The sequence below is a fragment of the Sceloporus occidentalis genome, unplaced genomic scaffold, assembly GCF_023333645.1.
Source record: "Sceloporus occidentalis isolate IW3139 unplaced genomic scaffold, rSceOcc1.0.p SCAF_14, whole genome shotgun sequence".
NCBI classification, from domain to species: Eukaryota; Metazoa; Chordata; class Lepidosauria; order Squamata; family Phrynosomatidae; genus Sceloporus; species Sceloporus occidentalis.
Genome location: NW_028316994.1, coordinates 2,909,491 through 2,923,130, shown reverse-complemented (window position 1 = coordinate 2,923,130; position 13,640 = coordinate 2,909,491). Strand labels below are relative to the sequence as shown.

The 13,640-nt window shown below is 43.2% G+C and overlaps 1 protein-coding gene across 1 annotated transcript in view; it reads right to left on the bottom strand.

Moving 5' to 3' along the window:
• Positions 1 to 13,640, bottom strand: part of LOC149303549 (transmembrane protease serine 9-like) — a 36,665-nt gene that overhangs the window by 2,773 nt on the left and 20,252 nt on the right. The window contains exons 9-12 of the mRNA XM_089480785.1: positions 13,308 to 13,379; positions 9,680 to 9,842; positions 4,611 to 4,885; positions 727 to 896 (exon numbers count right to left, since the gene is read on the bottom strand). Coding sequence (XP_089336911.1) covers positions 727 to 896; positions 4,611 to 4,885; positions 9,680 to 9,842; positions 13,308 to 13,379 — 680 coding nt within the window. The remainder of the gene's footprint in view (positions 1 to 726; positions 897 to 4,610; positions 4,886 to 9,679; positions 9,843 to 13,307; positions 13,380 to 13,640) is intronic.

Sequence of the window (13,640 nt, the reverse complement as noted above, 5' to 3'; positions counted from 1 at the left end):
CTTGGATATGCGTGGGCCTCCGTTTTCATGGTGGTGGTGGTTCCGAAACAAATCACCCACAACAACAGAGGGTCAACTGTATTTTTAATCTTTTAAAATTATTGCTATAATAAATAAATAAATAAATAGGTTCTTTTGATTTCTTTTTAAAAAGCAAGTGTTCCCCCTCCCATCAGTTTAGATGGAAAGGATTGAAAAATAAATGCAATAGACATGTTTTCGGCTCAGAGTACTAATTTTAAATCTGATTCTGTCCAAACAAACAGAAGGGATCCACATTCTGACAATCTTGCTGTTGACAGGAGCACAGCCCTACATTGTGAGTTCTTATGGATAAAATATGGTTGCAAAAGACACAGAAGAAGACAGGCCTCCTATATTTTTAAGAGTCATGCTAACATTTTGGCACTTGCTGAAATTTTTCTTTAATTAAAGTTGCATAGCCTTGTCTTCTTTTGCACATGGCCACTCTAAAACCTAGCACTATGATTCTTCTTTAAATGCCATGGCAACTTTCTATGGAATTCTGAAAGTCGTAGAGCTGTCTGGCTTTGAGTTCTAAATGCCCTTCCCCAAACTGCAAGTCTCAGGATTCCATAGAATATTGCTATGGCAGTCGAAATGGCATAACTGTGTAGTGCAAAAGGGCTCCTGAACAAGTTAAAGGAGGCAGTTATCCCATTGCAGACAATGGCTGTATGAAGAATAGGTGATGGAGCTTCTTACCTGGCAGGAATCCTTACCACCTTCTGCATAACCAGCGCAGAACATATCAGGCTTGATGGGATTCCAGGTCATATGTTCAACTGGAGCATTATTATAAAGTATGTTGCAGATTCCTTGGTTGATGAGGGGCACATTCACTTCCTGGAGGGTCCTTGGCTTTTCTAATGCCACTGGAGGAGAGAGAAACAAAGTACTTTAGTAAAGCTCAGTGACAGGAGACCTTTGACGCATACATAGTGGGCGTCCATATTATTAGCAAGTAAGCACTCAGTAGAAACACACTCAATACACTCTGGGCATTTTCACAACATTTCCCCCATCTCCAGAACTTGTTGCCATAACTGATAGAAGAAACTATAAGGAGAGAAGTTCTACATGCTTTAAAGGGTTATCCAGATGGTGAAAATAATCCTTGTAGAATCTGGATTGAATCTTTGTTGTTCATATGCATTTCAAATGCATCTGATTCAGGTTTTTTTTGGTGTGTGTGTGTGCGCCAAAAAACCAGTTAATCCAGGATAACTGATGTCCATTTTCTAAAAGATTCAGGAGATGATCGCATGAACCTTCAATTCTGGTATAGAAGTAGGATGTTCTCTATAATGGCAGGATCCTACCGCACTGAATTGTGCCAGGGAAGTAGGCATCCTGCAGCCAATCTGTACTTCTCCCACAGCTTTCAAAGAACAGGAAAATCCCGTTAATAGTTGTCATTCCCACTGTTAAGCCGTCTGTCAGAAAGCAATCCAACAACCCTTTCCTGGTTTCAGGCACAGAGAAAGAGCTCTACACCCTTTCAGAAGCTTTATTTCCTCCCCCGACACTCCCTTTTGTCCCAAGTGAGACAGGCTGGCCTCTCTGTGCCTAAAACTGGCAAAACCAATTCCATAGTCTCCCTCCTCTCCCCACCATCTGATCTGGAGTGATTGCTCTTGATAGTTCTTCATGGTGCCTGAGCTGTTGGAGGTTGAGAAGGTGGAAGAAGTCGGTCAAAAAGCAACCCAGCAGCCCATCCCAGTTACAGGCACAAAAAGGCTAGTGTGGCTGCAGAGAAAAGGATAGGGAGGAAGATAAAGTTTCTGAAAGGATGCAGAGCTCTTTCTGTGTGCCAAAAACTGGGAAGAGATTGCTGGATTGCTTTTTGAAAAATGGCTATCCTTCTCCCCAGCACCTGATCTGAGGCAACTGCTCTTGATAATTCTCAGCTGACAAGTGAAGGGAACAGTAGTGCATTAAGATACATCACCAACCTGTTATCAATTCACAATTGTGCAGTAGCATGATAAGAATTGTTGCTGTTTCGGGTATTTAAAAAACTGCAACAGCATGAGGTGGGGAGCTTCATGTGATAATCTCCTCAACTTCTTGGCTATGTAAATAACCAATGCAAATAGATCTGGGATAAACTGGGATAAAACACTGTATGCCTTGAAGGTGCTTCAAATACATTCACATCATTAACTCCATCTTTATTCGAGTGCTGAAATGAGTGAGCAACTGAACTCCCAGAGATGCAGTTCCATAGTGTGAAAAACAAACCTGGAATGCGTGAGTGAGATTATTTTTATACTTGAGATAAAAAGAATTATGTGTGAATGACCTCTTCGATGGTCAACTGTTTATTCCTTTTACAGTACACCAATGCCTTTGTGGTCTGTATGAGAAAAGGCCTACTTCAGGGGCTACATGATCAGGGCACTTACTATCACACTGGAAAAATCCATTTGGCAAAAGGCACACTTTATGGCCACTACCTTCCCAAGGGACATCACACAAAGAGGAAACAGAAGTCCGCTTCTATCTTGCTGCCTCTCATCTTACTTTTGTAATGTGACAAGGTTCTTAGGCGGGTTCTAGACTGCCAAAAAATACGTACTCGGCACGTACTAGGATTAGGAAGGGGCATCCTTTCTGGATGCCCCTAACCCTAGTACGCGTCGAGCATGTACAAAATGGCGGCGCCCATTCTACATGGGCGACGCCATTTTGACGTAGCAGACACTTAGTGTCCACATGTCTCGGTGACATTATGATGCTGCAAGTGCGCCAATGGTGCTTTGCGGCATCATAATGGCGCCTCAAAAAGAAGCCGCTATTTGCGGCTTCTTTTTGTTGTGCGGAGGAGTCGTGTGGTTTGGGCACTGAGGCTCCTCCGTGCAGCAAATGAGGGCGATGGGAGACCGCCCTTTTGGGAGGTCTGTAAAGCGCCTTAGTGTCTAACTGTAAAAACACTGAGTATGTTCAGAGGCATTTCCATACCCAACTAGCCACAAAGAGTTGCAATGAATTCTTTTTGCCAGTAATGAAAGTATAGTAATATTATATGATGACTGTGACTGTTTAATGAGAAATGATGTATAGTAACTGTGTTTTATGGCTTTACTATAATTTTAAAGCAGAGTCCAGTGGTATCCTAAAGACTAATATGCTTATTTGAAACATTGACTACAGCCCACTTCGTCAGGTGTAGGCTACCCCAAAGGAAACCTCTTAGTCTTTGATGAGATGTTTTCACTGCTCTTCTTGTCTTGATAGACCAAGAGCCGGTACAGAGTGGTATGAAAAGCTAGTTTCCAGCCAGCTTGGGGGCATGGAGTATGCACAATACATGCCTCCAAGGTGCCCAGAAGCTGGCTTCATGCTGCCTGGCTGCCCACACGGCAGCTGGCTTCAAGGCACTCTGGTGGTGTGGCATTTACATGTCTAGGAACATTGTACCGCCAAAGTGAGGTGAGAAAAGCTGGCTTTTTGCCAGCTCAAAAAAGAGCAGCATTTTTATAGGCTGGCAAAAAGGTGGATGGGATCCGCAACATGCAGTTGCTGCAGCCCCAACCGGCTCTCTCAGAGGTGGCTTCAAGCCGCCCCTTTAGGGTGGTCTGTTTCAGCCCTAACTTGAGTATCCTCACTATAACTGTCAAGTTACAACAGTTAAGGGTCAAACTAAACAGTACAATCAACACATTTTTAGAAGCTGTGCTTCCTAAGTGGTAAAAGACATCTGTTTGTCATAGCATATGATTTTCCTTACTTTCATATGATCTGTGATTGGCCACCAGAAGGTAACTGAAGACAGAGGCGGGTTACAGACCGCCATGAAAGTACACGCGGAGCGCATACTAGGGTTAGGGAGGTGCGGTGCTTCCGCACCTCCCTAACCCTAATACGCGCTCTGCGCGTAAAAAATGACGGCGGCCATTCCAGACGGCCGCCGTCATGAGGACGTCACATCTGCGCTGCTTGTATATGGGGCGGCGCAGACGTGATGTCCTCGCTCCGCGCCAGGGCGCCTAGGGCGCCCTTAGCGCGAACCAGAAAGGAGCTCCGTTTCAGAGCTCCTTCCTGGTTTGCGGCGCCACTTTGCTTCGCTGGGCACAGCCTTCAGACGGCTGCACCCAGTGAAGCAAGGGAGAAAGGGGCCAAGCAGCCCCTTTCTCCTTCTCCCCGCCGCCGCGGGGTGTCCTTGGGGCTGCGGGGAAGCGGCGTTTTGCCGCTTCCCCGCAGCCTGAAAAGCAGCGGATCGGGGCCTCAGCGGCTGCCGTTCTAACAGCTGAGGCCCCGATACACTGGGGAAAGAGGTGGGTGCAGCCCACCCCAAATGGGCGGTCTATAACCCGCCTTAATTTGCAAATTTGATTGCTGAGGCATTTATCTGATTTATCTGGTTTGATTCTCAATTATCAAGCAAATTCCCCTCCTATAAAGGAGGCAATGGCTAGGGGCTAATCTGGAGGCCTTGGTAAGGTTCAAGCCACATGCCTCTTCCACCTACTTAAGACCCTTGGGCAAAGGAGTTGAATTTTCCCTCTCCCCTGTAAAGGACTGTATATAGAAATACCACAAAAGTCAACAGAGATTGAATGGACGCCACAAAGAACATTTCTCACCTCCAGACTGTATATCTCCCCATCCAGTGACCCAGCAATTGTTGTTTGTATAGAAGTTTGCAGATGATTCTGGCAGACAAACTGGGAGGATGTTGTTGGTGAAATTCACAGGAGACGGGAGTTGAATTAAAGCGATATCCCCTCTGGAGCCAGCTTTACCATTGTAGGCAGGATGGAGGATAATGTTTCTCACATAGGTGATGTCCACATTGTTGGAGAGGTCTGAGAGCTGATAGGCACCAAATACCAGATTATATTGGCCAGGGAATAGTGCACTGTGAACACAAGAGAAAAAAACAAGAAGAACATGTAAAGCAAAGTTTGGGGTTTCATGAGACCAGTAAAATTTCACACCTTGTTCTGCTGATGGTCAAAATATTTATATACCAGAAAACATGACTGGACACAGTGAGATGATAATATCATTCTGCTACACTAGGCAAGGAATGGGAATCAAATGGTTGTTGATATGTCATTAGACTATAGCTTCCAGTATTTTTCACCTTTAGCTATGTTAGCTTGTGCAACTGGGAGGTGTAGTCCAATGCCACCCATAAATCTCATGCTTTCATTGGGCTATAGAAGATGCACCACTGTCAGGACAATTTTCATATTTGTTTATTAATTAAAACATTTCTATGGCACTCTATATCCTGGCTTCTCAAGGTAGCACACAAGTAAGGTCAGCTGAGGCACCTTAAAACCTTTTCAGTATGTGGTCAAACTGAGATAGGAGGAAAAACAACAGAAAGAAGTAAAAGTAAGAGCCTACATTCAACTGTTAGTCCCAATTCATCACTCACATAAAATTCTATGCAATCACTGGCTGCAATCAAACACCCAATCAGCATAGTGTAAATATCTGCATGTGGAGATACTCCACATCTGTACTACACAGCTCCCATGCAGAATTTTGACATTGTGCAGCCTGTCAATGGCTGGACACCACTGTGCAATGTGCAACCTCAATGCATGATGCAAAACTGCAATGCACAACATGCATGACATGCTACTGCAATGCATAATATTGCTGTATGTGCAGCTGCACTTCTGGCTCTGTCAACACAATACATCTGTTGCCCTATGGTAAATAATTTGGCCCACTTGGTAGCATGATTTATTCAGGTGTATGTCACTATAGGACAATGAGCATATTCAAATTGGGATAAAGCATTGGATTTAGGGGAAAACCCTTTGCTGTTGTTTCCAGTGAGATTTGTAGGTGTATTTCTCACAGTGGTAACATATCCATTAGACTAGTTGCATGGCTCTATTTTCCCATATGAGGTTGCCTGGGTTTTAAGGTCTTCAGGAGATCCTTCTTTTGTTCCTGCCACCGACACAGGTACATTTGGTGAAGACAAGGGATAGCAGGCTGTGTTGTTCCCTGTTGTCCTTCCACCTCCCCCCCCCCCCCCCCACATTTTATTCAAGCAGGCTTTTGGCAACAGACTAACTGAGAAGGAAAGGGCTTTTAGTAGGAGATATGACACTATATTTCCATCCCTGATGTGCTGTTAAATGGCTTATAACTAGGGCCTTTTCTGCATGGTCGAAAAACCCTGCATTCACCCTGACACCAGTGCTATCTGCTTCCATGATGTATAGCAACTCCTAGTGAAATACTGCAAGTTTCCCAGGTTAAGTCGACTTTGCTCTGGAGACAGCAAAGTTGTGGAAAGACCTGGTGTTTCCCCAAAACACTGCTTCAGCTCCTCATTGGTTGCATGGGCAAACTCATCCACTAGAGAAGTGATGACATGCCAGGTGGCCTGTCCGCAAATCTTCTGTAGGTAAGGACTCTGAGAGGGAAGATGGCTCTGAGGATGGAGGAGGGGCCAGCCATGCCAATGCAATATTGGCCCAGCTGGCTTGTGCAGATAATCACAATCACACCAGATTTGGCCTGGGGTGTGCAGCTGCCATTGTGGACAATCCATAAAGGTCTGGACTTAATGGCCAGTGCAGACTGGCTGTTATGTTTTAACACGATAATACATTTATGTTTCAGTATTAGAATTTTTCATGGTTTTTTATAATAATAATAATAATAATAATAATAATAATTTTTATTTATAGACCGCTATTCCGCATTGATCATAGCGGTGTACATTAAAATTGCAATACAATACAAAAAAAAAAAAATAAAAAAAAATTGCAAGGCCTCTCTCCCCCTCAAGATGGTGGTTGGAGGAGGGCTCTTTTTCTTCCAGGCCTGGCCTTTATGGTATTGGTTCACTAATCACACTCTGAACCATCAGTTTTGGGAGAAAGACAGGATAGAAATAAAAGAAATGATAACTAGTTCAAAAGTCACATGGGTATAATAGGGCTTTAACCAAATCTTGAAGCTCCTTATCCAGTGTAACTAGGAATGTGATAGATTCTGGGAAGTGTCTATTTGAAAAAACCCATTGCTAAAGTTTGGGATTGAGTCTGTGCCCCATTTCCTACCTCGCCTTTTAAAGAGGGAACTGCAAGGAAGCCCTCCACTTTGGCCATCCTGATAGCATTTTGTTAATTGCTGTCAAGTCAATGTTGACCTTTGATGACTCTATGAAGGGCAGTGAGTACCATTGTATTGTTGTGATCTGAGTGCTGGACGAGGACTCTGGGAAGCTAGAGTTTGAACTAGGAGGATTCTGGAAAACATAATAATAATAATAATAATAATAATAATAATAATAATATTTATATTCTGCTTAATCTCAGGGAATCCAAGCCAATTACAACAGTAAAATACGGTACAATTAATACAGTATAAACATGGGTTTTATCCATGTGCAGGACATATCTTATATTTCAACCTTCTATCCAGGAGGAATTTTAAAACGTCCACCATTTTGAGCATGACTAAGAAGTATGAATTTATATTTATATCAGCATGATTACCTTTTATTTTGTAATGTCCTACATTTTGCAGTGCCATAGGACCCTACTGGGCAAGGTTGCATTTTAAACAGTTGACTGGTTTAACCAGCCTCCCCACAAAGGGCTCTGGATCTTCCTGGAAGATCTGGAGCAAACAGAGAGTTATTTAAACCATTTTAAACAGGGGAGCTTATCGCACCGCCTCTGGTGCCTGACTTACCTCTTCCAAATTTGGCTCATATTCGGAAGTTAGGCTGATTTTTATCACATGAACTTTATTCTCAAGACGGCTTCCCATTGACTCCAGGGCTGAATTCGGGCCCCGTAAGTCACTTCAGTAGCCATTTTGTCCAATTTGGAAGCTTCCAATTTGGAAAAAATGACCATCAAAGTGACTTACAGGGCCTGACTTTAGCACTGGAGGCAACAGGAAGCCATTTTGAGAGAAAGGTCACTGTGATGAAATCAGCTTAACTTCTGAATTTGAGCCAAATTCGGAAGAGGTAAGTTAGGCACCAGAGGCGGTACGATAAGCTTCAGAGTTACACAGAATGTTTGGCACTGAATATGCCAGACATCATATTTGCACCAGATTTGAGGTTTGGGCCATTTGTCATATGGTCTCACTGCGGCAAGGATAGGGGTGGGGTGGCTGGGGAGGTTTATTTGGCTTGTGCAGATGGGCCCTGATGTTTCCAAGAAAACCCCATGATAGTTTCATCACAGGACTGCCATAAGGCAGGATGACTTGAAGGCACACAGCAACAATAAGAATGAAAGACCTCAAAGGTGCCCTATTTATAACAACCCTGCTCAGTTCTTGCAGACTCTGGGTTGTGGCTTCCTTGATTTGAGTCTATCAACTTGGAATGTAGTACTCCTCTTTTCCTACTACCTTATTAAGCATTGTAATCTTTTCCAGTGAGTCATTTTGTTTTATGATACGTCTAAAGTACAACAGCCTCAGTTTAATCATTTTGGCTTCTGGGGAGAGTTCAGGCTTGATTTAGCCAGAGAAGCCTTGCTTTGACCAGAGAATATGTGGCAACTTTCCCTAGACCATCCCATCCTGCTATAAAAAACATATTATAATGAGCTTCCTTGTTTTTTTACAGCAGAAATATAGAAAGAGGTATAAAAGGATTCTTACTGGTTTGAAGAGCTGAACCAACAATAAACCCCCTCAATAGTTACAATTTTGTATTTTTATAGTTCTATTGCAGAGCTCAGACTAGGAATTCAGAGTTCTCATCCTCAGGGCTGTCCCACAAAATTCTGCTGCCTGAGGAAAGTTGCAAGATGGCAAACCCTTCTGAGGTGTCACCTGGCGCAGTCACCCAGTGGGTTTCCATGGCTGAATGGGGTTTTGAGCACTGGTCTCCTGGTGTCCTCGTCCAACACTCAAACCACTGCATCATGCTTGCTTACCAAATAGAAAATGGGCCTGCTGGGTTTTCCAGCCCTGTCCACATTTGCTGCACATTAAAGAGTTAGCTAGATGCAAGTATATCATCAGCTGCCATCTCAAAAGATGTCAAGTGCCATGACATCTGCTCTACTAAATTGTTGTCTTGGCCCTAGCTACTCAGTTTGAAGACCTTATCACAATATTTAGTTGTTCTTAGGTCTTAGCTGCAGATTTATTAAGGTCAGCTCAAGGTATTTTGTCACTTGAGATTGAGAATAAGATGGAAATTGAGACTGTTCCACCAACATATATCAACTATACTGGGAGTTGATTTTTCTTCTATACTGCAAATGGGACAGCATCTTCTCCATTACCTCTTGGCTGCATGCTATCTTGGGACAGCAAGGTAGTGTTGGTAGGGAGGCAGATTGCCTGGAAACTCACATCTTGGTCTGTCTCTCCAATAGAGGGGGGCAGCCAAATCCTCCATACTACTCAGCATCTTATCTCTGAGAAACTGTGGCCTCACTGCTGAAGAGATGGGCCAGCCTTCCAGCCGCACAACTAACTGCCTGCAAATACGCCAGCCAGACTCCTAGTCTGATGACTAGCTTGCCTTCTAACCAGAAGCTATCTTCTCTCATCTGTCACCAGCTTCTTCTCTTCTGAAAACTCTTTCATTACTCAGTCTGACTGTGTAGTTGGCTAGTGGACAATTAACACCGTCTTGTAAATATTTTGGGGGCAAAACTTAGAAATGGCTTGACAGCAACACTGATCAAATACCTACTCATAGAAGCAGTGAGCTGCTGACAACACCCACTCCTTGTCTATGAGAGAGCCTCCACAAATGTGATAGCCAGACTGTACAACACTGACTTGCCAGGGCCATGCCCCATCTGAGGATGCTTGTCCGCCAACAATCCGTGGAGAGTTCACTGGTTGTCCACAAACTGTAGAGGAAGAAGAAGAAACAGGATTGCTCCATACTCTCTACCATTTCATAGATGAATGCTTGACACATGTGGCCAAGCAACATCAAAGTGTTGTCAAGATGTCAAAATATGTCCTTAATGAAGAAGAAGAGCAGGAGAGGCTGCAGTAGTTTGCTTTTTCTTGAGCCTACTGGGAAGGGCAAGATTCACTCCCCCTCCCTCCTGAGTTAACTGAGTGCAAGCTATTATTTCATTTTGAAGTCAGTTTACACCAATTAAAGTAAGCTGAGGACAAAGGGAGAAAGGGGGAGGAGGAGAGAGAAGTTGGGACATTAAAAGCAGCTGAAAAAGTGGGATGATAGACTGTCTGCAAAACTGGGACAGTTGGAGATATGTAGTTTGTAATTATGACTTTCATTCCTTCCAACAAAACATAACTCCCACAACAAGAGAGATGGGGCACATAAGGAAACAAAATCTCTCAGTTCAGATTATTTTGCAAATATAGTTGGCCATCCAATCTTGTGGGTATAGCTATCGTGAATTTGATTACTCACAAGTTTACCTGAGGATGGAGAGTGAGTGGATGGATGGGCAGGTAGCTTGACACAGGGCATAAGGGATGTCCTGAGGGCTCTCGATTGCTGTCATAGCCCCTGCTGCTAAATGGTGCCCTGCTGGATGACATTCCTGGCTGGCTTCTGCCTCTGCTTCCTCCTCGCTACTACTTTCCTGTCAGGTGAGCCCTTCCCACATCTTCCACTAGCCAGCCAGCTTTCCAGCCTGCCAGGCATCCCTTCATTCATGTATAGGCTGCCTGTGGTTTTGCCATGCTCTGCTCACCCGCCTGGCTCCAGTCCCTCTTTCCTGGCAGCTGGCCCAGAGATGGAAATGGAGGTGGTGACCCTAGGAAGAGAGAGGGAAGGGGCCATCCATGGGACCTATCAATGGGAAGACAGGAAGGGAAGGCCAGGGTGGGTGGAAGACTCCAGGTCAAGGAATGAAGTGAATTCTGCGGGCACCAAGGCAGCACCAGCACCCTGTATTCCTTCCCCAGCCATATCTTTGGGTGGCCCACACGCACACACACCACTTTCATGGGAATCCTGTGCCCCCGCCTGAATATAAAGGGCTGACTATATGATGTATGTATATGGCAGATTCTGTGTTACTTTTCCAAAGATCAGTCCTCCTGCATTTGGGGAATATTCAGCCTGGTTCATTAATATTTACCACTGACTGACTGATTTCTCAAAGCAACATTGAGGGCCACACTAACCCCATTGCTGCTTAACTGCAGCTGCCTACAGAATCCCTGCTCAAACATATGTGGACAGCAAAACAGAAAGTAAAGGAGAAATCAGATAAATCCCCCTCAACAGCTACCCCTTGCATGTTAAAAAAAGTATAGACCCATAAGGGCGGCCAACAAAATGGCAATCATAAGAAAATTGGAGGCTGATGATAGGGGGGAAAAAGGGTCCTTGGATACATTTTGTAAGGTGACTTCAAGTGATCTCTAGAAAGTTCACAATGTTTTTGTTTACTTATGCATGGTGTATCTGAGTTGGTTGTTTCTTTTTACATGGGTGTATTGTTAGTTTTGGATAAAAAGTTTACTGAAACATATTGACCTGTTCTTTATTTTTGTGCCTTATGCACATATCCCTATTTTTCCATGTTATTTTTGCCTCTGGTTCCAAAATTTTCTGTTAAAGAAGTAATGGTAGACAAATATCTCCTTTGTCAACCCAAGTATACCTCTAATTGCAAATCCCGAGAGTCCAAACAATGTGAAAACCTTTTTTTTTGTATTTCTCATTTCTTCTTTTCCTTGTTTTGACTGATACTGACATCTAAAAACAGATACTGAATGCTCAGCTATTTTCTTGGAATACACTAGAAATATTTAAATATATCATCTCCAAGGGTGTATTAAGGAAGATCCTGCCTTTGTTTAAGGGATTGGACTACATGACATCTGAATTTTAGGAGCTTTGCTCTCCATCTCTCCCAGTGACATCCCTGTAAAGAAAAGCAGGCCACTTACCTCTTGGTGATCTTGCAATACCTGAGGATATATAAAACAAATGGAAGATAATTTTGGTACAGAAAATATACTTTAGACAGCAGAAGACATACACAAGGGTTGTGTGTAAAAGGAAAGCAGAAAGACCCCAATTACAAAAGCTTATTTTGGATGATGGATCATATCTTGACTTATTAACCTGAGAAATGTGTGAAGTGTTTGCTTGCACAAAGGTTCCCATTATTCAGTCTTTATCAAGTATGGAAATGAATATATGTAATTATAGTGTTCCATTTCACTTGAAATGGAAAAGTATGATTACCATTTTTGGAATAAGCCAAGATACTACACCATGATTTGATACTGTCTCAGTATCCTGGTTTGATCCAAAAGTAGCAACCATAATTTTTTTGATTTGGACGAAATAGGAAAATACAATTAGTTTAATTCCAATGTTTGGAAAAGGGAGAAGTGAATCTTTTTGTGTTTGGGCAAAAGTATCATGAGGGACTATTATTCCAATGTTGCCGATTTGTTCTCAAGTGTCTTGAAATTGATGTGTTTGACAAACGTGAAATAAGTGTTTTCATCATAGTCAAATTCTCAGGGCTTAATCCGAGTCTGGACTCCTTGGGACTTTAGCTCTGGAATCTATCTTCAGTGTTATGTTACTATCCTGGGACATGATAACCAGGAGTGAAATCGCTAGCAGCCCTTGAGCTGAAAGAACTGATTAAAAGCTGTTTGGATTTATAGGTCCATGGAGGGCTGACCCTAGATATTTGCCATCTGTGGTAGCACAGCATATGCCTTCCTCCACCCATCATAATTAAGGTGCACAGTACTAAAGGGCTGGGTATTTTACTGCCCTTTTGTCAGTAAATGATAACAAATGAAATAATAAACCAATAGCTATCCAACCATTTGCTGTTTTTTCATGGCATCCCAAATCACTTGCTTGAGGGGGGACCTGGTTTTCTCAGTGAGAGAGAACAGACCCTGGATCTGTGGCAGGGATGGGGAACATACAGATTTTGTGGTCTATGGAGATTATTGCATTACCCATCTCTTATCCCTGACAGAATACAGTCGCATTTCAGATTGCAAGAGGGTTTTACTGCACTCAAAAAAAGTAACCGCTGCCACTGTGTAACTGCAACTCGCATGCAGCCCGGGTCCTAGGTGCTCTTAGCTGGCCAATTTTCAAAGATAGGAGTGCATGCGGATGCAGTTACCCAGCGGCAACATCGTCAATTCTGAGTGTGATAAAACCCATTTGCAATCTGAAAAGTGACTGTATCCTGTCGGGGATAACATACATTTTTTTAGTAATGTGATAACCTCCTATAATTCTTATAAACCTCACCCATTTAGTTTGGGATTGTAGGAGTTGGGAAGGCCAAGAGTTCCCCAGCTTGACTAACCCATAAACATCTCCAATCACCATCAATCACCTTGTGCTGGAGTAAATTGGAGCAGCCATATGGTCAGCAAAAAAGGCACAAATCGAATGGTCATCATGTTGTCTGTAATCCTGTTATGATAGTTGGTTCAGCTGCAGTCAATTTTGGGCAACCAATTTTTTTCCAGTACCAATCTCTTCTGGTATCTGCACAATAAGATAAAATCAGCTATGTCATGGATGCTAGTGTCATCTCTTCCTCTTTAAATCTGGAGATGTAACTTAAATGACCCATGTTTATAAAACCTTGGGGCCTCCATCAGCAGTGCTCCAAATCACATACCCTCCAACCATTCCATATGTGGTGAAACAACATCATAGTGTG